The sequence below is a fragment of the Trachinotus anak genome, unplaced genomic scaffold (assembly GCF_046630095.1).
Source record: "Trachinotus anak isolate AG129_WGS33_773 ecotype Australia unplaced genomic scaffold, CSIRO_AGI_Tana_v1 ptg000002l, whole genome shotgun sequence".
In the NCBI taxonomy this organism is placed as follows: Eukaryota; Metazoa; Chordata; class Actinopteri; order Carangiformes; family Carangidae; genus Trachinotus; species Trachinotus anak.
The window spans coordinates 2,572,393-2,596,786 of NW_027273853.1; the positions used below are offsets into that span (position 1 = coordinate 2,572,393).

General features: G+C 41.8%; 3 protein-coding genes across 3 annotated transcripts; 2 read left to right on the forward strand and 1 right to left on the reverse strand.

Moving 5' to 3' along the window:
* Positions 1–3,032: 3,032 nt before the first annotated feature.
* On the reverse strand, positions 3,033–6,155 carry LOC139628326 (charged multivesicular body protein 4b-like). Its single transcript, XM_071489923.1, has 6 exons — positions 5,982–6,155; positions 5,430–5,723; positions 4,308–4,404; positions 3,939–4,056; positions 3,427–3,553; positions 3,033–3,185 (listed from the first exon to the last, which is right to left on the reverse strand). Exons 1-6 carry the CDS (start codon positions 6,085–6,087, stop codon positions 3,115–3,117), a joined length of 813 nt encoding a protein of 270 aa, XP_071346024.1. The 5' UTR covers positions 6,088–6,155; the 3' UTR covers positions 3,033–3,114.
* Positions 6,085–13,719, forward strand: chmp1a (charged multivesicular body protein 1A). Its single transcript, XM_071489936.1, has 7 exons — positions 6,085–6,221; positions 6,852–6,871; positions 6,973–7,050; positions 10,447–10,593; positions 10,782–10,910; positions 11,131–11,324; positions 12,058–13,719. The coding sequence occupies exons 1-7, from the start codon at positions 6,215–6,217 to the stop codon at positions 12,077–12,079; spliced, it is 597 nt and encodes a 198-aa protein (XP_071346037.1). The 5' UTR covers positions 6,085–6,214; the 3' UTR covers positions 12,080–13,719.
* Positions 13,720–18,087: 4,368 nt separating this feature from the next.
* On the forward strand, positions 18,088–20,527 carry slc10a3 (solute carrier family 10 member 3). The gene has a single exon (XM_071489911.1). It carries the CDS (start codon positions 18,531–18,533, stop codon positions 19,944–19,946), a length of 1,416 nt encoding a protein of 471 aa, XP_071346012.1. The 5' UTR covers positions 18,088–18,530; the 3' UTR covers positions 19,947–20,527.
* Positions 20,528–24,394: the final 3,867 nt, after the last annotated feature.

Genomic DNA, 24,394 nt, shown 5'->3' on the forward strand with positions numbered 1-24,394 from the left:
CTCAGCTGAGTCAGATTCAGTGCTTAACTGTGGTGAGGAGGGGGTCTCTGTAACTGAGAGGGAGAAAATGACTCTGAAGTACCAGAGATGCACAGTGGGGTCCAAAGGCTGCCACTGTATGTGGGTATCCTCACTCCACATAGTGTAGCTTTGCACTGTAATGAACCCACCAAAACAACTTCGTTTTAGGAATTGTTTACAATGAAAGGTCACGAACCCGGTAAACTGATGAAAGGTGTTGTTTGCCCACACCCAGCTTCTCCAGCCTCTATTTTAATTCCTGTCCACTAAATTTAGACCTCACAGACACAAGAACAGACACTGGACTGTCTTTGGCCTGGGAGTGAACTGTGGGTCACTGTGTGTGTGTGTGTGTGTGTGTGTGTGTGTGTGTGTGTGTGTGTGTGTGTGTGTGTGTGTGTGTAATGGGAAGATCCTTACATTTGTGGGGTCCAACAGCTATGTGGGGACCAAAGTGCTGGACCCCACAAGTTTAAACAGCTGTTAGAGGGTTAAGACTTGTTGTGATGGGTAGTTTAAGGTTAGGAGCTGGGGAAAACATTATGTCAACAACAGGTCCCCACGAATATAGAAAGACAAGGATGTGTGTGCTTGGGGTTGTGGTCATAGTGTTAGTGTTTGTTATGGAGAGCAATAGCACCTTTTAAATTGGATTGTGCTAATTTCTTAAGAGCGTTAGGGCTGTGTCTGCATCATATTAGTATTCCATGGAGGAACAATAGCTATTGTTAACAATGATCAGCAACAGTTACATATCTAAATATATTCAGCTGCTTCAGTAAAGAACAGCCTGACATTTTTACACTGCTGAACACAACTGTATCTCAGTAGATGAGAGAGCTGAAGCATAGTGCAAACCGTACACATTACCATCATCATAGGCAGTGCTTATAATTGTAGCACTGGTAATTCAATTAAATTCAATTCAATTTTATTTGTATAGCTCCAAATCATAACATACATTACCTCAAGGCACTTTACAGGATAAGGTCAAGACCTTACTTTGTTAAAGAGAAAAACCCAACAGTTCCCACAAAGAGCAAGCGCTTGGCAACAGGGGGGAGGAAAAACTCCCTTTTAACAGGAAGAAACTTCCAACAGAACCGGGCTCAGGTGTAGCTGCTTTGTTGGCATAGTTTATACTAACACTAATGCCACATTGAATACATATACTGACAACAGATATGTCAAATGACCTCTGAACTTGATATCAGTTGTTGCCACAACCTGGACTGGGACAGCTCCTGCCTTATTAATCAAAGTATTACTGTATGGCTGATAGTAAAAAGAAATACAGTTCACATTGTATCAAGGTGCTGGGTCACTATCACTGAAACATCCCCATATAGAGTCCATGCACAGATCTATCTCCTCTGAACGGATAAACATTGACAGAAAATAGTTAAGAATCCAGGTAAAATTCAGAATCTGCTCCTGAAGCAGCAATCCTTAAATCCAGACTGTTGAAGTCTCAGATTACCAATAAGTTGATAATGTCACTGGTTACTGTTTCATTTGGTGTCCGAAAAATGTTCTACTGAGATCATTTGAGGTCTTTCATCCCTACCTGAATCTTGCTTCTGGCTTGCTCCAGACCCCATTAGGCTGCAGTCAGCTGTGGTGCACTCTGTACATCTCCACATACATGGTGCTCATATTTTCTTGTCAGTCTGTGCTACAGCACACTTAGAGTGTGCGTTTCAGAGGCTGTGATACACCTGAGGTTACTGCTTTTGCCAGTCCTCCCCTCCCTGTCTTTGCTCTGTCTCCGTCACTCGCTCTCTCTGACAGACACTAATCCTGTGCGGTTGCTCACAGCAGTAGTAAGAGATACTGGATTTAAAGGGTGAATAGGGATAACTAGTACAAGCCCTTGTTTTATTGTGAAAAAACAAAATATATATCATATACATGTTGCTACAAGATAATAACACGATTATTATACTAGTACTGACTGAGATAAATGTAATTATTAAAATAATCAAATTAATTTTAGTGTTTGTGGGAATGAATACAAATTCACCATTTCATCTTAAAATGATAATTTAATTGTTGACAACACCCACAATATCAACTGCGAATTGATTTGCAGTTATTTTAGATGGTGGAGGCCTGAAAAAGTTTAACCCTGAATGTTTCATGTTCCTTGAGTAACGATGTGGTTTTCATTTGAAGTGGTTTCATAATTATATACATACATAAATACCCTAGAAATATACTTATTTTGTTCAGGTCAATCATAGAGTTATGAGCATTTTTATTATTATAATTTTACCTGAGTGTGTAATTTCCTTAAATATGCTAAAATAAGGTGATCAAATTACCAACTATTTTAAGACCTGACTTGAGTTTTGAGTGAAGCTGCATGCCACATTTGAGCAAAAACACATTTTCCCAAAGACAAGGCAAAAAGGTCTCTGCAATAACATATCAGCACACAATATAAGCATTATAACTGCAAATTATAAGGGGCATAGTAAGTATCAGATTGTTTAAGAGTAAAGGCTCGTTTAGACAAATATGGTGTATGTTATGTCCTAAAATGATCTGAGCATGTCAGAAAGTTTTGCTATTGAGTACAAGCACTTTGTGCTACGAGCCCTACTTTAAAATAATCATTTTGTGTATTAACTAATTGAATCCTGTGTGTATAAATCACTGTCTCTTGTTGGTAAGGTGTTATATAATGGTTTATTTTTGTAACATTAAAAAATTTGAAACATAAACTCTAATAAACAGGATGAAGGTCAACACTGTGCTTCACAAAACATCAAGAGAACCTCTCAGCCACATCAAAAAATGTATATAACAAAGGTTTTTACACTAAACACTAGTGTACTGAGTTAGCTATCGACTCAGGCATGAGCAGGTGAAACAACAAGTACAGAGTACAGATGAATATTTGAGAATTCATGAAATACACTGCATTACATTAACTGACATGCTCTTTTTTTCACTGTAGATAGAGGCAATCAGATGTCCATGCAAAAATGAAACACTCATGAACGATAATGTATCATTGCTGTCTGTTTATTCCACCCTGCACTTTCCTCTTCTCTTTAAAAAGTCAGTGCGTTGTAGCTATTGGTGTGTTTATGAGGCTTCATTAGCCCAGCGCCGCAGATACTCTAAATCATGCTCAACCTCATCTTCTTCTGTCTGGGCTTTGAGGGAGAAAAAAACTGTGAGCAGTTTGCATGAATTGGCATATGCTGCAGCCAAATGCACCTTGTTTTGTATCATATTCTTAGTTAACGTGAAGCTGTCCACTGCCACATTAGTGGTATTATCATCTGCTGCAGCAGGCTTCATATTGATTCGACCCAGGATCCACTATGTGACAGCCTTCTGCTTTATTAACTACACTAATCTACTGGTGTCTGCACCTGCTCTTTAGATTCTTACCAAGATGGGAAAGTGATGCAGTGGGCAACACCTCGGGACACAGGACTCTCTCCTCCACACTGTCCTTCTCAAAGACGCTCTCATCCAGATTCTTCTCCAGCCTCTCCAGCTCTGCCAGTAGCGCATCCTGACAGGAACACACACACACACACACACACACACACACACACACACACACACACACACACACACACACACACACACACACACACCAACTGGCATCATACTGTAGATCTTAGTGGCATCACCACACATACTTCTGTGAGTCTGTTTACCAGGATTTCTTGCTGTGACACTGTATCATCCTAAGCTGACAGTACAGGCTAGAATCAAACTTACAATACTGAGAACTTTTTTTGAAATTGACATGCAGAATCATATTCAAATATTTAAAAAAAATTATAAAATCAAATATTAAACAGTCTATTGAGTGTAAATAAACAAAGTCTATGTATGACATTACAAGAGGCAAATTAAAATAAAATCCCTTAAAGGTGTTAGTTTCACTGTACCTCATCAAATTCCACCCCAAAGGTCACAGATGTGTGGAGGGTGTCTGACATATCTCGAGTCACATCCTGCTCCTCTGTAATGTCTCTGATCAGGTCGTTGACCTTGTTGACAATATCTCTGAAACCACTAGCAGAGAGTTCCTGTCTCAGTTCAACTATATTAGGATAGTGTATACACAAACATGGCATCATGTAAATAGATGACATCCACATATTTACTCAGCATCAAAATGCAGCAATATGACTTAAATCCAAAATGTTATTTGTAATTGCTGACATTTTGTTTGACATCCTGCTTTATTCTTCAAACCCTTTTAGCTATTCATGTGGCATTAATGGGGCCTCCTGTGCTGATGTCTTTACCCTTACATGTGTTCATCGGTGGACCTCATGGCCTTAACAGCACAGTCAATGTACTTAAGATGTTTCTCGTACCACTTCTTTCTTCTCAGCGCCTGTAGAGCCACTGGGAGGAGAGCAGGTGAGTTACAGTATATGAACAGGAGTGTGCCTGACTCAACAAAGTGAAGACAGAAACAGAATCATGGGGATTTCCAACCAAAACAGCAGCGTCACAGTGATCTCACAGCAATGTTATCTCGTGGGCAGCTGTATTTGTTACTGTAATTAGCCATCATGGACAATACTAGGACTCTGCAACTGGCACGTGTATGGGATGCAGTAATTAATGTAAGGGCTGGGTGATATGATGATTTACACTTAAAGACAATATGGACTGTCAGACATTTCGCAACACTATATAGACTGTCCTATCTTTGCCTTTAATACTGTATCTCTCAATGTCTTGATTTCAAAAGCTCAAAAGTTAGATGTATTCATTTGTAAAAACAAATATGGAAATTGCAGTAGTCCCATTTGAATCAACCAGCACTACTTGCCAAAATACAGAAAATAAATGATGACAAATTAAACAAATTAGTTAAAAACAACATAAAACTATCTCCCATAATATAACTGTTAAACACAACAACAACAATATAAAAACAGACTAGGATTAAACTTTATTAAACTAAACTAAGTCCTGGTTAACAAAGTTCTGCTTACATAATCCATGTGGGGAAAATACAGAGAGATAATAATTTACCAACATTTTCCATTTCCACACTCGACTTTATGGCAATTTTAAGTCATCTTAAACTTATACAGGTTCTGTATTTATATATTTATTAAATTCACCTCTTTGTATGCAGCCTACACTGACAGACAATGTTTCACAGATGTCACCAATCCATTTTAATTTACTTGTAACTGACAGATTACTAATTTTAATTACTAATATTAATTACTGATAAGTCTGGGCTTGCCTAAAAGGGTCCGCATAATAATAAGTCAATTACTATAGCAACTGCTAGCTCACGTACTAGCTAAGGTTAGCTTAGCTAGGCAGACACCCACCACCACCTCACTTGGCAGCTTGTATGTTTTCGTGTTTACTAACGAATAACACAACCTTCCTACAAAACATCTCACCTCTTCTGTTTTTTCTACTGTTCTTCTTGGCAAACATAAGTTCCTGCTGAATCTTTTTCTTCAAATGTTCTTTCTTTTCCATCAGCAGCTGCTCTCTCTCAGAAAGTGTCTCCATCTCCTCTTGCTGGGAGGGCTTCTTTCTCACCTTTTCTCCTCCACTGAACAACTTCAATAAAGACATCTGTGACCGGCTCTGTGATGCTGCCTGAGACGGGCCTTTACTGACAGGCTTCAGGTCCCTGGCCCTTGCACTGACTGAACTGAGTGAACGCACCTTCCTGTAACCTGGGGCCACTTTCAAAAGAAAATATTTTGTTTGTTTCATAGTATCGTTTGTTTTCTTCCCGCCTATGTCAGAGAAAATACGCTGTGTGAATCACTTGAACATTTATCAAAAGACCAAAAGTGAACCTTGCTTACAGGTGAAACAAGAACGTTATTAATATAATTAATATATATTACGAGAAAAAAATGAAAAAATAATCACTAACGACAACGTCTTGCATGTTTGGAGTCTAATTGCTGGTTTTGAAACGTTTAATAGTTTCTTACCTAGATCAATAATTCGTGATTTTGGATGACAGTAGATGGCGGCATTGCACCTGAGCGGGATTCCATAAATGAACAAGAGACGAAGAAGAATATTATTTCTGGTCATGTGACTATTCTTAGACCAGGAAGTGCGGTGTCAGGTACACGGATAAATCAAAACAAATACAGACTCGCCTGTTGAGGAGCTCAAAATTAATTTTCCCCTCATCACCTGAAATCAGATTCGTCTTGACATGGATGGTATGTCGTGTTTTAACAGCTGAGGGTTATCTTTATAGACTTTGCGTCTGTTTTTTGTTTTTAGCTATACCATCAATCTAAAGACATATAGCTAACACTAGCTTGTTAGCTTAGGTGGGTGGTTAGCTAGATTAGCTGTCAAACATGTTCATATTTTAAGTTCATTCGTTGCCAAACCGTCAATTAATTTGACCTTCGAGGACATTTAACATTTTGTCTCAACGCTGGCTACCACTGAATCTTTTCTTAGCACATGACAGTTATGTTAGGAATGTCGTTAGGTGTAGCCTCGACAAACGTAGACACATCTTGACACTAACTTAGATTTGCACTTGTTCAAAAACACGAAGACTTTTAACTGAAGGATATGAAATCATTTTTTCCACAGTGTAGTTATTGCCACCATTGATGATGGTTTTAGTGACATTTTAAATGACTTTTTCAGGAATATAAAGTCATAATTTTGAAGTAAATAGCATTTTAACGTTTCCACTGGATAACTGAGGATGAAAAACCAGTTTCACCAGACACTGTAGAGTTGATGTATTGCTATGTAACAGACAGTTCATTGACAGATTACATTATATGCACTCCATACTCCTAACTCTGTCTCTCACTGTTGCTCCACAGAAACTCTCTTCCAGCTTAAGGTATGTATCTGTGAAAAGATTTTGTCCGTATCAGATAATATAGCTTGTAAAAGTGAATTATTTATTAATGTTATATACATCCTTCTCTTTTGGGCTTCCAGTTTACTTCCAAGCAACTTGAGAGACTGGCCAAGAAGGCGGAGAAGGAGTCTGAAAAGGAGCAGGCCAAGGTCAAGAAGGTAAGCAGACTGGCCCAAGCCTAAGGCCAAGCCACTGGTGTGTTACAATATACTGTGATGGCAAAGCTCTATTCTGTCTTTGTTCCATGTAGACTCTCTCTCTCCCTTCATCATTTTCCATCAGCATCTCTACTCTCTATAATGGCAAAATGCCAAAACAATATCTTACCAAAAAGGCCAATTCACAGTAAGTGCAATTATAACAATGAGGGAGAAATGTGGATTTAAAAAAAAAGAAAATGAGCAGAGGGAAAAGGTGAATTGTCAGCAAGTTCAAGCAAGTTCAACCAGCAGTTAGACTACCAGCAATTTTCTGTTTCAGTAAGTGCTCTGTTTAGCACAAGTGAACAATGTAAAGCCTACAGATTGGTATCATCTACCTCTCAATTACTTGGCATCTCTCTGTTATCTTTTTTGTTTTCTGCAGTTTGCATTTTGCCTGGAGAGGGTGGTGAAAATGCTTGGGTGTGACTGTTTGGTGTTGTGCCTGTCTCTCATTTTTTTCCTGACTTATTTAGTCTGGAAAAAAGAGACAGAGCCTGAAAACTGACAGTAATACAGACAAGTAAAAATACAACTTAATAATACAACTAAATACAAAAATTAATAAATAGAACTATTTACACAAATAGATAATACAGTTAGTTAAATGATTACAATGGAGTGTAAAAACGACTATAAAGATTTTTACTTTTTCTTGTGTTTCCAGTCAGTTGATAAAACTGGTGCAAACTGTTAAATGAAAAACATCTTAACATATTTTGTTATATGATAATTTATGTAATATAAAAACATGAAGATTTTTATTTATTTGTAGACATGTAACTAACAGTAATATTTATTGATGTATTCAGTTGGTTTTACTGCCTTTTGTCAGTCTTGGGGCTCCATAATTGGAACTCTGTAATCAGTAGATTATTTATGCACACCCTACTGGTCAAATGGGAGAGTGCGAGAGTGGCACACGTCAGTCAGCAGGGGGCGATACAACCTAAGCATTGAAGTTATTGTGCCTTCATGGTATTGTGAAATTGATGTGTCACTTTTTCCGTAATGGCTAATTGTTTTTAGATGATTATTGTGCAGCTCCATTTTTAAATGAATGTTTGGTTGAGAGATTACAGAAGAGATATCCAGATACTATATCCAGCACAGTGGTGCACTTGGAGGAATACACAGCCACTGTGCTTTTCTACATCAACAGCTGCATGGAAAGGGTCAGGTGGTGTAGATAACCACTTCGACAGCACTGACACTAGGAGCATGTGGCAAAGTACCAGGACTACCACTGACTACAAGAGTGACCCTGTCTGCTCCCACAGTGATCTCACACTCGCTTTGAAAGTGGCAATAAGGTGGCAAACGCAGCAATCCCAGCCACAGGTTCTCACACTGAACACACACAATGTACTGATGTTCCAGGACGGGTACTTCAGCACTGTGCCAGACAGCTAGCTTAGGTATTTACAGAATTTTTAACCTGTCTCTATCTCAGGAAGTGGTCTGGCCTTGAGTCAGTTATCATAGAGCCAATGCCAAAGAAAAGAAACGTCAGAAATCTGAGCAACTATCATCCTGTTGCTCACATCAACAACAATGCAGTGTTTTCAAAGCCTGGTCCTCTCTCGCATCAAGGCCACCATCCCTGCTTCTGTGCACTCGCACCAGTTTGCTTATAGCACATACCTGACGATTCTATTCATAAGCTACAGCTCTGCTTTGAATACTTTGACTAGGCCTTTGATTAGGCCTCGACTCATCATCATGTAACTGGATCCTGAATTTCCTGTCATAGCATCCTCATGTGGTGAGACTGGGCCGGACCTGTCCTCTGAGTACTGGCACACTACAAGTGTACTAAGCCCCATTGTCTGCTCCCTCCTCTCACGTGACTGTGTTCCTGCTTTCACCACAAACACCATCATAAAATTTGCATTTGACACAATGGTGATTGGGCTAATCTCCAACAACGGTGACTCAGCACACAGAGGTGCGGGAACATGGTGAGCTGGTGTTCAGAGAACAACCTGTCTCTGAATTCAGCAAAGACCAAGGAGCTAATCATCAACTTCAGAGGGTCACGTAAGGATGAGTAAGCTCCAGTCTTCATCAATGGAGACAGAGTGGAGAGAGTGTCCAGCTTCAGGTTTCTGGGCATTCCCATCTCTGAGGACCTCATCTGGTCCACTGACACCACTGCACTGGTTAAAAAAAACACAGCCCTGCAACAGCTGGTTTTCCTGAAGACACTGAAGAAAGCTGGTCTGCCCCAACAGCAGCTGGTGACCTTCTACCACTGCTCCACAGAGAGCATCCCAACATACTGCATCTCTGTGGCATCCCATCAGCAGCTGATGGGAAAACTCTTCAGCAGGTCGTCTCCAGCTCACAGAAGATCATTGGGATACAGCTCCCAGCCATGGGGGATATTTACAGCTCACACTGCCCCAGAAAGCTGCCAGCATCTGTAAGGACTTCACACACCCATATCATCGTCTGTTTGAACTTCCTCCATCTGGCAGGCGTTATAAAGGCATCAACACCCGCACCCCCAGACTGAGGAACAGCATCTTTCCCAGAGCCATAGCTGCTCTGAATCAGTCCATCAAGTATCCCCGTTAAACTGCCTGACTGATCACTACTGACTTCACATACATACTCATACTGCACTATATGGTAATCAATATCCTCAGTGCTCAGGGCTTAAAACATCCACCCACATGGCATGGTTGCTCCTGTATTGTTGCTGCATTGCACATGTGAGCTGTCTGCACCATTTACAACTGGACACTGCTAATACTGTTCTTCACCCTATGTTATTGCCTTTTTATCTTATTTATTGTTCATTTCTGTCCTATATATTTTTACCTTACTTCAGTGGAATTGAGCACAGAAGCTGCAAAACCTTACTATTCTATTCAATGGAGCCATGACAAAGCCACTGGCCGCAGAGTCATGATAGGTTTTATTCCTCATATCCAGTTTAATAGGTCACATGCATTTCAATGTGGACCTGTTTCTGCAGTTTGTTTTTATTACTGTTGAATGGATTATTGTTATTATTAGCAGCTTCATATGAGCTGCACTTTTCCAGATGTTCATTTCCACACAGTTAAATTCCTAGAAAAGAAAGGCAGCAAAAGTAACCAATAAAAACATCAGACATGAATTAAAACAAACAAGATGACTGGCCTCATGTCATCAGGCAGCACAGTCTACAACACTGACATGTTAAGTGCCTTTGATGAAGTCATTTAAAAAGATGAAAATATGTCACAGAACTGGTGTTTGTGTGTGTCAGTCTGACATGTACACGTGTGTACATGCACACAGAAGATAATACTAAATGGGGAATTGCGGATGCAGCTTTTGCAGTGGCTTTTTCTCTGTCACCAGGCTTTGCAACAAAAAAACGTGGAATGTGCCAGAGTTTATGCAGAGAACGCCATCCGGAAAAAGAATGAAGGTCTCAATTGGCTGCGTATGGCGTCACGAGTGGACGCGGTGGCCTCTAAAGTCCAGACTGCTGTCACCATGAAGGCAGTAAGTCTCATTAACACACGTTGCCTTAGATTATATACTTGTGCTACACATTCAAAGTGCAGGTTTATAAAGTGGCTTTTCTCATGCGACCTCATCACATTATTCCTGATTTTTTTGAATATGAGATTTTTTGTTTTCCCAGAATGAGATGAATATATTATACATTGATCTCATTATTTTTCCTTCAGGTGACCAAAAACATGGGCCAGGTGACCAAGGCCCTGGACAAAGCTCTGAACTCCATGGACCTCCAGAAGGTCTCTGCGGTCATGGATAAATTTGAAAGTCAAGTACAGAACCTTGACGTCCACACCTCAGTGAGTGGCTGCAGACTATGTGTATTTGTTCCTGTAGTACATGGACAGTATTTTCATGCAGTGTTCTGGTCAAGTGTTAAGGGCACTTTCAAAATGCTGCATGGTTAGAAATTCTATTGTGGCATCGAGGAGGACTTCACAAGTCATGTCTGAATCACATGAAAATCACTTTTCTTTTTTCTCTAACTCCCTTGATTCATCCCTCTCTGTCTTACACCAGGTGATGGAGGACTCCATGAGCTCAGCAATGACACTGACCACACCTCAGGAGCAGGTGGATGACCTGATTCACCAGATAGCGGAGGAGAGTGGCCTGGAGGTGATGGACCAGCTCAACCAGCTGCCAGCAGGAGCCACCTCACTGGGCGGAGAAAGCACACGGAGCCAAGACAAGGAGGACCAGCTGTCTCGACGGTAAGGACCAGTGTCTGTATATGACACAAGACAATATGTGCCATCCCATAACTGCTGAGGTAGAGGTCAGAAACAACATGTGTGACACTAAGTCTTCCCACTCTTCACCTGGTAAAACTCTTCTCATGCTCTAGCAGCAGGCTAACAAATCGCACATGTTTTTCAGTTCGGGCGTGAGAACAGGAAATCAGATTGCACTGCATGCTAATATCCACACACACAGAACTACTGATGTGGTTGCAAAGTCATGAGTGAACAGGAAAGATAAACTGTGTTCAGCTGAAAAGGAGAAGTGCAAAGACAGAGTGAAGATACTGCATTGTAGAGATAAGGGTCGAATGAACTGTGGTTTTTGACATGAACAGCAGTTTGTCATTTTGACAAAAAAAGAAACTTTTGAATAACAATAGAGATACGAGGATATGTTATGTTAATATGTTTAATGTGTTATTGTTTTCAGCTGTCTTTTGGGCAAAACAAGCAGTTTGAAGATCACTGTGAAGCTCTAATTTTGAAGTCATCTCCCAGCTACTTAAAATAACTTTTTATTGTCTGCTCTGTTTTTAAGTGGATTTTTTTGTTGTGTTTCTTATACAAAATAAAAAAATATTTATTTATATATATATTTATATATATACAAATTTAATTCAGTGCACTGCACCTTTAAGGCTTTTATCTCATTTCACAAATGCTCCCATCAATGAATCTCTCCCATATTTTTCGCTCCTTCCAGTTTGGCTGCTCTGCGGAACTGAGGGCTCCTCCAGCAGTGGTGACGGGGCGCACAGCTGCGTGGAGGCAGACGTGCTTAATGACGGCAACAGGAGCTGTGTGTGTGTTTCAGTTGAACCGTTCCTACCGGGAGGACTTAATGAGGCTATTGATTACCACTCCCCTGTTCTATAAATACACAGACACAGCGGCTAGAAATACCACCTGAGGAGGTTTGAGTCTCTCTCTCTGGTTCACCTTCCCGTTTCGATCCATCTCTACTCCCATTTCTATTGTCCCCTCTAATTCCCCATTGGATCTCATCTTACCTTCCACTTTTCCCTTTTTCCTTCATTTTTTTTATCCCTTTTTCTCCACCACCTCCTCCTGTGTCTGCGCTCTCCATTTCCCACATCACACACTCTGGATTTATGCTTTATACAAAAAGAAAAACATTTTACAAACTGTATAATGTACAATGATGAAAAGTTAGAGTTTTAATGAGCAGGTATAGTAATTATAACGGAGGTGTCCCTGTCATAAGGTGAAGGGTGAGTCAAAGATTTGTGTACATGTTGTTTTTAAGTGTTTTGGGATCTGTTTGTCAGAAATGGTTTAAATGGACAAATGGAGGAAGAAGACATGCCAATTAAAAGGTGTTTTACTGTTTAAATCAAGTTTAAAGTGAAGTTTTAGTTTAAAATTGTGACATGTTGGTAACACTAACAGACATCGTCTCCTTCCCTCCTTGAATTTGTCCAAGTATCAACCGCTTCCTGACACCGTTATAAACATTGTATAAACACAGGACAGTCTTCACAACTTTGGTTTCTTCATGTCATATGGATTTTCTGTTATTATTCAGATCCGTTGGTGATTATTTCTCATGCCTGTTTTCAGACTTTTTGCTTCGAACGCCTTATTTGGGATGCAGGTGCTTGCATAGGCGCTTCCCCCATCAGTGCCTGAAGGACAGTAGTAATTAGAGATATGTCTTTAACTCTGTAGCATGAAGTTGCCAGATCTCTTTTTGGTTCTGGGTGTTTGATTTGAGGTGTTGAAAATCTCCCCCAGCAACATTGAAACCTCATTCAGATATTTTTAGAAGTGTCTCTGTCTCAGAATAACTCGATCATGTCCACCTGTCTCAGTTTCATCCTGGACTGTTTCAGGAGAAGACGTCATCTCAGAGCAGGGATGCACATGCTGGATCTTTTTTTTAATTTGACAAGAATCAGCTGATCTTCCTAATTTGCCCTTTAAACCACACATTTGCTTGAAAGTCCATAAATGCAGGAGATGTGGTGGCATCAAGAGCAGGGCAGATTTAAAGACAGAAGAATAAAATGTACAAAGGCACCAGAATGTGTTTGAGTTAAGAAAAGACTGCTTCCTTCTCCTTTTGTTTTCTGAGGTCATAGCTATATACTGAGTTGCCTGTTAAGTGCTTTGACTGGTTTTGATGCCTCCCTCTTTGCACATCCAGTGTAGACATGAGTGAAGGGGCAAGCAGACTGAAGCCAGACCTCCACCTACGACAGAGCAGCTTCACCCTCCTGATAATCTTTTCAGTTTTCTGTCCATTTTAACACAGGGTGGGTTTATTTATACTGAACGTTCAGCAGACTTTGCAGCACTTTTGTTTTGTATATCTATCTTGTGGAAATAAAATCTCACTCTCTGATGCAGTGTTTCATTTGACAACATTCAACACAGCATATGAATGAACCATCATATAAATACACAAAATGGCAAAAATATTGCATATAAAACAAAAATCTTACAAAAGGTTTACTATTCAAGAATGAAATAGCCTAAGGAATATACCGTTACTACCACTGTAGACACAGGTGCTCATTATTGTTTCTGGGAATATGAGGGCGTTTCGGAGGAGGAGGAGAAGTTTACGATCTGTAACCAGCAGGCTAAAATAAGATATAATCAGGTTGACATTTTGGTTTAACTGTCAGATTGATTGCTATGAAATGTGTTATAGATATCCATGGCTCTCAGAGGGTGAACACCAGTTTTTCCTCTGGCATCACAAGCAGGTCAGAGGTTTCCCTTATTCCTTGAACTGTCAACATGTCCTCAACCAGTTGGCACAGACATTCAAGGTTCCCAGTCTCTGAACACCAGCACCTGCAACTACAGATGTCTCCACCAGCTTGGTGTAAACATAATACACCAAGCTGCTCAATACTAAAATATTAGCATTGTCACTGTGAGCATGTTAGCACGAATCAAATGTTTCTGTGGAAAGTGAAAGGCATTGCTCATGTAGTGTCACCAACTCTGCTCTGAGCACTTCTGACTTTTATTCAAAATCATTTGTAGCTCATTGCACTGCGCTGCAAGGCCTCCACATTCAGGAAGGAAGGCGTCTTTCTCAAACTGGGAAGCAGCCTATAGAGACTGTCCTGTAAAAAGCGCCCCCATTGGTCGTCTGTGCAGCAGGTTACTATGAGTCATAGTTAAGTTTTGTTATGAGGCAACGTCTAGTGGTTGTAGTAATTAAGACAGAAGTAAAGGGAATAGTTTATAGAGCGACAAAGTCCACGTCAGGAGGAGGTTGGGGTGGATGGATGAATATGACACAGGAGAGCGGTGTTCGATTCCCATGTGAAAGTAGCAGTTTATGTTGTTTCTATCATAAATAGATATTGTTTCTATTCTATATGTTGTTTCTATTATCCATGACCGTTCCACAAAGTTAACCATGTTGTTATTATTGTAACCATGACAACAAAGATTGTCCTCGTACTTATTTTAACCCAAATCACCAACTTTTCCTAAACCTAACCAAGCCATGGACGTTATTACGGTAACCATGGTGATGAAGGTAGGTATGTCACTCTTGGTACAGTCTGTGTATTTATTACTGTAACCATGACAACCAAGGTCTGGTACTGTTTGCTAACCTGTCATGCAAAAGGTCAGTCACCTCTGCCCCAGGAGCCTCCGTAGCCCACCCCCTCAAATAAACAGGTCCTGTTGCCCTCTGGTGGCCAGAACTATCAATGAATGCAGCTTTAAGTTGAAGAAAGTATAATTTATACTGAATTATTAATAGACCGTCATGAAGGGAGGTTTACAGAAAGTATATTGGAATAGTAAAATGTGACCGTCAGGTTGGTCTGGTTGCTGCTGTCCACAATAAATAACATTATAATAGAGAACATTTTTAATTTGTTGAAACTTCACAAGCTTTTTAAATGAAAAGATAGAAATTTCTCAGGGTCTGTTTAAACTGAACAGTTCTACAGTCTGTACAGACATGAGCTGTTGCTAGCTAGCAACAATTACATATGTCCTCTCGTTATTCCTCATGTTTATGAGGTGGGAAACATTTTCATTCTGTACTGATGCTTTGCCTCAGTTTGTGCCACACACAGTGAAACTTTACCTATATACATGTTCACTCCTGTCTCTGCACCGTCTTATTATACATCACCTTTAACATTAGTTTTGTGTTCAGTCTGAACACCTTTAGGTGAGTGGGCCTCCCGTCCTCAATATTTATAAAATCCTGGCCGCAGTGCTGTTTGTGCTAAATTGACATTTAAGGACAAATGTTTTTGGATTTGTCATCATGGCTGCTTATGATCTCATTTGCAACATAACACAAGGCAGATCATAACCACTGCTCTGAGATGGTTCATGAATATTTACACAGATGCAGTGAGTTCACAGACGGGGACAAATACAAGCTGCTGTGTTCCCTGGGTAAACAGTAGACCTGCAGCACATACAGCAAATATTCCTGTAATTTCTCACTGAGGCCATTACCAGGGAAAGTGTCAAGGTGGGCAGTGAAGGAATGTAGCTGAGAGGCTGTTTGGATTTCCTCTTCACTCCCTCTCTGTCCCTCTCTCCTGCTGTCTCTCTCCTTCGCTGTTTGTGAAATAAGTCATGAGGTAAATTATCATTCCTTTGCTAAATAATTAGACAGCCCAGGGAGGGGAGCAGCACGAGCACCAGGCAGGAAATACATGCCTGATAGACTCACAACAACTGGCTGTCATGCCACGAAATGTCAAAGAAGAGGCCAGAGCAATCACCCCAGCAGGTTGTCTTGGCGTGCACTGAGTGTTTCCACTGAGGTCTCCCCCGCCTTTTCTTTTTCTGGAAGCCTTGACTTAGCCATGGTGACAGAAGGAGGACGCACAGCTCATGAAAACACAATAGATGATGAATAAGCTGTCCCAGGACTGACTTTAACACAGCCAGCAGTGATAGTTAATATCCACATAAGCCCGGGTGGTGCTCCCACTGGAAAATACTGACCCATTGACCTTACTGACCCTCCACTGGGGAAGTAGATAACTGGTGGCTGTGAACTGAAATTTTTTTTTAAATATACAAGTGACTCCCATCCAGTTACTATAAAAGGGGAAGCCCTCAGGGTTATGCTGACAGACTGGAATTCCCCTTAATGACATACTCCCGAGACGGGGCAGCGTCAGGTTTCCTGGTTGTGACTGTTCTTTGTGTATGACATTAAACAATAGTGTACTTTGCTTGTAGGTCTGTAACTTGAAACTGTTCGGGGAGTGTGACTGTGCTGATTTTCATCCATAAGCATAATGGATCTGCCACAAGATACAATCAATGGTCAGGAAGCAGAAACTGACAGTGAAGACCCAGATTGAGGGGGCCATAGGGAGGAGCGATGCAATTTCCATGTTTGCAAAAGACAGTAAGAAAGACAATGTGAAAGTGAAAGTGAGAGATGAGTATCAACATGAACACCACATTCCTAGGGTGTGCATAACTCTAACAAGCGGTAATTTGTTTTATCACTACATTATCATGTTTTCAGTTTCTAGCCATTCCACCATTTTCCTTTAGTCAGAAAATTAAACACACGCCCCACTGTGTCTATGTATGGTGGATAATCCCTGGCTGCGCCCCACGCCCCCATGTGGATACTAATCACGGTGTTCCCTCTCCCATGTGTCCGCCCCTGCTTATTGGCTGAGGAGCATTGACGCTTTGGGCTGCTCCAGCTGGATTAATGAAGGGCTCCGTCAAGGTAGCCAGAGTTATCCAGAGAGCGAGAGAGAGACCGGAAGTAGTAAGATTTTTCCTTAAAAAATAAATGCATACAATTTGTCATAAGGAAGTAAGTGAGTGTTCATTACAATTTGGAGAAACAAAATTTGATAAGAAGACATTATTGTCAAGTGTGTCAAGTGCCCCAGGGAAAAACTGAATTACTGAGCCTTACTCACCCCTGCTCCTCTGCGTACTGATCTTCTACGTTAGAATAGCTCATGACCTCAGGTTGTTGTGTGGTATTTTGATTAAGCACATGAATTAAGGAATATCCAACATACAACTAAAAACTGCAAAAGCAGATTTTGACACAGAGTTCATCTACATGACAGGGCCTCAGGATCACATGATTAACAATGTTAATGTGTTAATTATCAGAGTCCCTCTTACTGTGTGTCTATTTGTTGCTCTTACACAGATTAATGAAGTTATATTGAACAGAATTGAACTGATGAAGCAGGACTCAGGGTAAGGCCCTTATTGTATCAGCTGTTGATAAACAAGCACAAACCTGGTGATACACAAACCTGGAGTTGTAGGCACAACATACTGTAGTTTGAATTTTACAAAAAGCCACACAGGGTACACTCATGACTGTTACAGGGGTCTGGGGGATACATTTGTTGCTGGGCCACAATGAGCACCCCCACTCACCTCCCTCTGTGTGCTCTGCTGCCATAAAGTCAGTGCAACCAGCACTGGAATAATACTGAATTTGACTTCATTTCTGGTAATTGGATAAATTGCATTTTCTGAGGAATTTTCAGCATTCACGCACAATTCAAAATAAACTCAACTCTTAAAAATACATTTGACCCTGGCCGATCTACAGGGCCCTCCCTATTTGATATCATTATACATTTTTCAGGGACCTCTCAGGGCATGGGTCCAGACAGTTGTCAGCTTTACCCAGTCCAATGTTCCTCAATAACATAAAGGACTTTTATTTTGGCATTTCATGGCCGGAAATCCGACTTTTCCTCAAGCTAGCTTTACTGAAATAGCTCTGAGCCGCAAGCAAACCGCAGCTGAGCTACGATGCTCACTGTTCCCGTCAGCCGCGGAGACAAAAAAACGAAAACGAGGCTTCGGCTTGTTGAGACGGACATCGTGGCACCGAGCAGACAAAGGGGGGAGCCGTGAGAGACCTGTGTGAGTGTGTGTGAGTGTGTGTGTTTCCTGTGCTCGGGGGCTGCTGCTGTAGAGCTGGGCTCGGACAGGGCGGGGTGATGTTCAGGTTCCGGTATAAAGGCAGCCAGAAAATGAGAACCAGACAAGATGAGGAACCGGCTGCCGGCGCTGTCGTTTTATCTCGGAGACTAGAATGAGAAGTTTACCGCTCTGGTGTCACAGGGCGGCGGTGTAACCGTCTGGGGAGGCCGCTGGCGGGGGAGAAGCGTGTCTGCGGCGTCCCTCCACCCCCTGTCAGTCAATAACATGAGGACGCTATTTACACTCTGCTGTCTCTTCCTTATCCCCGGCGGAGCGGACCGGGTGTGGGCCACCGGAAACCTCACTGTCGACGGCAGCAACCAGCCCAACCTGACGGTCGACAGCAGCAGCAAGTATATCAGAATCGGGGACGGGTCGTCGCAGGAATTTGAGTTTCCCGAAAACACCAACGGCGTGATTGTAATCTCCAGTCAGTACCGGAGCGCCGCGGCCAGCAGGAAGGGCCGCCAGAGCTGGAAGCAGACGGTGAGAGTCCGCTCCATGGACCCGGAGGTCCTCTCCATCCTTAATGTTACGGATAGCGGCCACGCAGGTCTAGCCAAGAGCTACATTATCAGCATCCGCTCCGGGTTCCCAGGCACGGCTCAGCTGCAGATTCAGCTACTGGACCTGGACCAGGACTCGGTGCCGGTTCTGATCGAGGAGAGGACGGATTACTCCATCAGAGTGGCGCCCGGTAACGATGACCCGGCCACCCGGCTCATCCAGTCGGGTGGCCTCTCCCATTTCTCTGAGAACCCTGTGCTGTTTGCCTTGCTGCCCCTCATCTTTGTCAACAAGTGTGCCTTTGGATGCAAGGTAGAGGTGGAGGTGCTGCGGGGTCTGCTGAGGAGCCCCGTGCCACTGCTCCTAGGGGTGCTGGGTCAGTTCCTGGTGATGCCATTGTACGCTTACTGTGTGTCCCAGCTGGCCTCACTGCCTAAAGCACTCTCCCTGGGCCTGGTCATCACCTGCTCTGCCCCTGGTGGTGGGGGTGGCTACCTGTACAGCCTGCTGCTTGGTGGAGATGTCACCCTGGCTATTTCCATGACCCTGGTCTCTACGGTGGTGGCAGCAGCAGCCATGCCTTTGTCATCAGCTCTGTACGGCCGGTTGCTTGGCGTGCACGCTGCCCTGCATGTGCCATTTGTGAAGATCCTCGGCACCCTCCTGTTCATCGCCATTCCCATCTCGCTGGGCATGGTGGTCAAGCTGCGCCTGCCTGCCCTCACACGTGTCCTGCTAGCACTCATACGACCCTTCAGCTTTGTGCTCATTGTAGGGGGCATCTTCATGGCCTACCAAATGGGTGCATCCATCTTGGCCAATGTCCGCCCCCAGATTGTGGCAGTGGGGGTGACAGTGCCTTTGCTGGGGCTGGTGGTCGGGGCTGTCATGGCCAAGCTCTCTGGCCTGGCCCCACCACAAAGGAAGACGGTCAGTATTGAGGTGGGCGTTCAGAACAGCCTGCTGGCCCTCGCCGTCATGCAGCTGTCTTTCCGCCGGGCAGAGGCCGACTTTGCATCCCAGGCACCTTTCATTGTGGCCCTCAGCAGCACCTCAGAGATGCTGCTCATTGTTCTAGGATACTTTGCCCAGCGGAGATTGTGTGGTTCCGCCGTCCCCAGGAGTGACGCTTGATTGTAGCTGCAGTTTTTTTTTTTTGTTGTTGTTCTGAACTTTTTAAAGAATGAACCCTGTCAAACCTGTGGAAATTTGGTGTCCCACAATCTCGGCTACAAGACACCCAACAATCACCAATCCAGTCATCACTGTTGTACACAGGACAGTGAATGGACTTTTTGTGATTCTTTTGACGTTGTTTTTCGTATTTTTCATGAAAACCAAAGGCCTTTTACCCCTCTGAGACCTTTTGTGTTTATTTTACACTATGTACTTTTTAAATCAGATTATACTGTGAGGTACTCGATGTAAATATTCCTAAAAAGAGAAATACCTATAAAAGAAAAGATATTTTTCTACCAGATTACTTTTTGTAATCGATAAAGAAAAAAAAATTGATTTGTATCATGTTTACAAGAGGTCCATGTGTCTTAGCACGGGGAGGGAGGGGCTCAGTGGAATCACGCGTGAATCAAATGGGAACATGATGATATTTTGAAAGTATTTGCTACTGATTGTGTTTCCTGGATCTGCAAATCCATGTACTTGAATATTAGAGAGGAAATTAAGAAAAAGTCAATAAAAATGTTGTCAAAGCAGACTTGAGTTTGTCAAGACTATGTCAGCCGAGAAACACGTCGGACACGTCAGTGTCTGTTTGCTGTGACAAAACTGTGGCCAAGCTGCAATTTACCAGGAAAACAACCTGTGGTTCTTTGCACATAGTGACTGTTAGGTTTCACTTCAGCAGCTGTACAGTGTTTTGTGTATTTGAAGAACAGTTTCACAGTGTCTGTAACGTAATGTAATGGTGCAGGGAATTTTTGGCTTCCCAAATTAAATTTTAGTTATTATATTTTTAGATTAATGCTACAGATGCCTGAAGTTTTATTTGTATATTCAGCAGGTTTAACGTCACAATTTCAGTTTCTTTTTTGAACATATATGAAACTGCATTCACATCCGTTGAAACACAAACACATTCATATATCCCAACGTGAAATGAAATGTTGCATTTGTCTCTCCATAGCCAACATGTGTAGTGTATTGATTGATCGATTGATTAAGAGCTATGGTTCAGTTATTTTTCAGATTTAAATTTAAAAAATCTTAAACGAGATGTTAGGAATGTTAAACTACACTGATGGTTTTTGGTTTTTTAAAACCACAAATATATTTACTGAAGGACATCAGCACTTAAAACACCAGAAAAGTGTAAAATATGGGACCTTTAAAATGCTGTTATTTATGTATAATGATCTAACCACAGTCCGTTTTGCTGCTTATACCTGACATATGCAAGACATTTACTGGTAACAGATCATGTTTACGATGTTTCGCTGCTACTTCTATACAAGAAAAGGGTCTGAATACTTTTTCTACCACTGCTCAATACAATGGAGGTGGATGGAATTTCTTTGCTGCTCAAAGTATTAGAAGTCAAAAGGCTTAACTGTTAAATGTCTCCAGAAAAGGTGTCCCTATTATTACTCCACAGCACACACTGTCAATAGCTCTCCAAGGGATTATATCTTTGGTGCAAAATGCTTTCGGTTTAGTGTGGGTTGTTTAGAGCACTGGGAATATGTGGAAAGACAGCTGCATTTTTTGTGACTGATTCAAGCACCATAGCCCTCCTTTGTTTGGGTTGGTGGCAAAAATGTGAGAGGCAGATAAAATCTGGACAAATGAAACCAAAATCAATTCTAAAAAACTATCTGCTAGATACTAGTGGTGGTAAATGAGAGGAGGAAATTAATCAAAAGTTATTGCAAAAGAAACCATGCAAAAGGTCAGAATGGGAAGTAAATCTGTGCAACAAGCCTGTTACAGTTTAGTCACCTATTATACCAGGTACAAGGTCCAGTCTTTATCAGCTCCCTCTTTTTGGACGGCAAAGTGCAACAGCTTTGTGCTTCAACAACAGCCGAACTGTTGACTGTTGACACCACAACCTCCACTTCTCTAAGAAACAGCTCACTCGGAAGGATTTTACATGTTTATGTAAAGACTGCATTTCCTGTTGATGCACCAAGAGCAGCAGACCTCATGTGCTTTCATTTACACGTTTTGTGCGGGTAGTTTTGTAGTGGAAACTGTAAGAGCCCGGGCCTGCTGTTTTGACTGAGCTCTCAGGAATGTAGCACAGCTGTAAAGCCTCCAGGCTGAGCAGAGGTTGTTTGGTATAAGAGTCTCCGTCTGTTCTGGTGTGTTTCTACTCCTGTGGCCGCCTCACAGAGGAGGAGGAAGTCCAGTTCTCTACTACACAAGGGAATGATGGTTGTCAAAAGAGCAACATGATCTCTCTGAGTCACGACCTCTGTCCTCTCCCTCGTTACGTTAAAACATTTCTGCTTTTTTTAGGGATACTATTGATTTTGGCCTCCAGGAATTTGTCGTGGACAGAACTGTTCCCTGACCTACATGGATGTAACTGGAGCTAAATACATTCATGCAACCAGTGGAAACTGAATACATTTCTCATGAGGGCAAAGTCAGTTTTCTTTGATAAATCTAATTTTTTAAATCTATACTTTCAGTACATTTTATTGTCATTTAGAAAGAAAAAGAACCTTTGTGTGAACAAGGTTGGGCTCATGTATTTGTTTTTCATAATGAGCTGATTTTCCTCCATCTTGTTCCCTCTTAAACTTTCCCGATGCTCTTTGCCAGTTGCTGTTGTAAACATAATTGAACTATAAATTTCAAGGCAGAAATCCTTGAAATTTTCTCACACCTCATCTCTATTGGTATCCGGCCTTACAATGTGGGAGAATGCAGATAGCCCACATTTTAACTGCAGTTCCTCAAAGGAAATCCTTGGATTTCTTTTGATTAAAGGAAATGAATTGTGGAAATATAGTTACACTCAATGACTCAGTGATTGTTATAGGAGTAGCTGAACAGTTTAGCTTTCAGTGGGTGGATCATGTGTGTTCCAGGCTCTTTTTGTACTTGACAAGCACAAGCTTTGAATTTGGTGTTTTTCATATCTGGTGCTTTGTGTTTGAGCTAACCTGCTACTGGAGCTGGTTTTCATGCTGTGATAATGACATGTTCCCTCAACCTTTATTACACACAAGCACTTGCACACACACACACACACACACACACACACACACACACATAAACATGCAAACACGTGCACACACAGGAAATCCTGCTGAGATCCAGTCCCAGTCAGTCCTGAATCAAAAACGTTGCCTACCTACTCAGCCATCCAGTGACAGTGGCTCCCTTATGAGTCAGACAAGACTGCCACTACAGCTGAAAGTGTGTGTGTCCTCAGATGTCAGTGTGTGTTGTTGCTCATGGTGTTGACAGCTGATGATGCTCTGCCTTGCTGGTAGATTTGCACTCAGCTCTGTACATCAGCACTCCTGTATACATTTCTATCCTGCACATTAGTGGCACAATAGGAAGAGAGAGCCCTTAAAAATTCATGAGGACACATTGCATTAAGTTTTCATGAGTTCCTTTCACTGGCTCCCATGAGACAGTTTTCCTACCGCCTGCTGCAATAAAGCTGGGAAGTCCAGAAAATACATGGGTGGCTGCGGTGAGAGGGGCACTCTGCACACTGAGGGAGAGGAATGATCTTCACTCAAGATGGAGCCTGCTGCTGTACAGTCATGGTCACTCAGTGTGATGTGGCAAGGCATGGCATAAACACCATGCAACACCTGAAATGAGTCAAAATCTAGTTTGTTCAAGGATAGATGGATCTCATTGAAATGTTATTTTTCTTCTTGCACATCACAACCTCACTGTCTGGTTATATTTTGAGCGAATGTGAGCTGCAGCTTCTCACAAAACAATGAGACAATCCTTTAGCTTTTTAAAACCAGGTCAGATCGGTTCTATGAAAAGGGGGAAGCCTAGTCACAGCAGCCACACCTGCCGTCACACCTGTCCTTACATGCCCTGTGTCCTGATTAGTATGCAGTACTTTGTACTGCACACATTCTCTGTACATTCTCATGGGGAAAATTACAAAATAAAGTAACAGCATAGTAAGATTTTCTTAGAGGCGTTCATGGACACTGCTGTCCCAAAATGTAACACAATAGAATAAAGGGGCTGCTCGCAGTGGGAAAAGGTGAAGAAATTGTGGACACACAGGCACAGATATAAAATGGTTTGTAAAAACCATGACACTTTGTTGAATAAGCTTGTAAACTTAATAAGTTCATAGCTTATATGCTAATTTTGGCCACTTTGGGGCAGCAGAAACAAGCTATCAGCACAACATTTATGTCAATATGGGGATTTTTTTTAGCAAACAACTGGCCATTAACACATCCAGTGTAAATTTTGCATACATTTGTAGTAATGTTTCTGGCCACTTGGTGAATGTAACATCAATATTCACTCTCCTTTTATCTCTGTTTTTGGTCTCTACCACTTCTTCAAAAAATGTTTCACTTATTACCAGTTAAATGCTCCACCAGCTAATTGCTAACTTA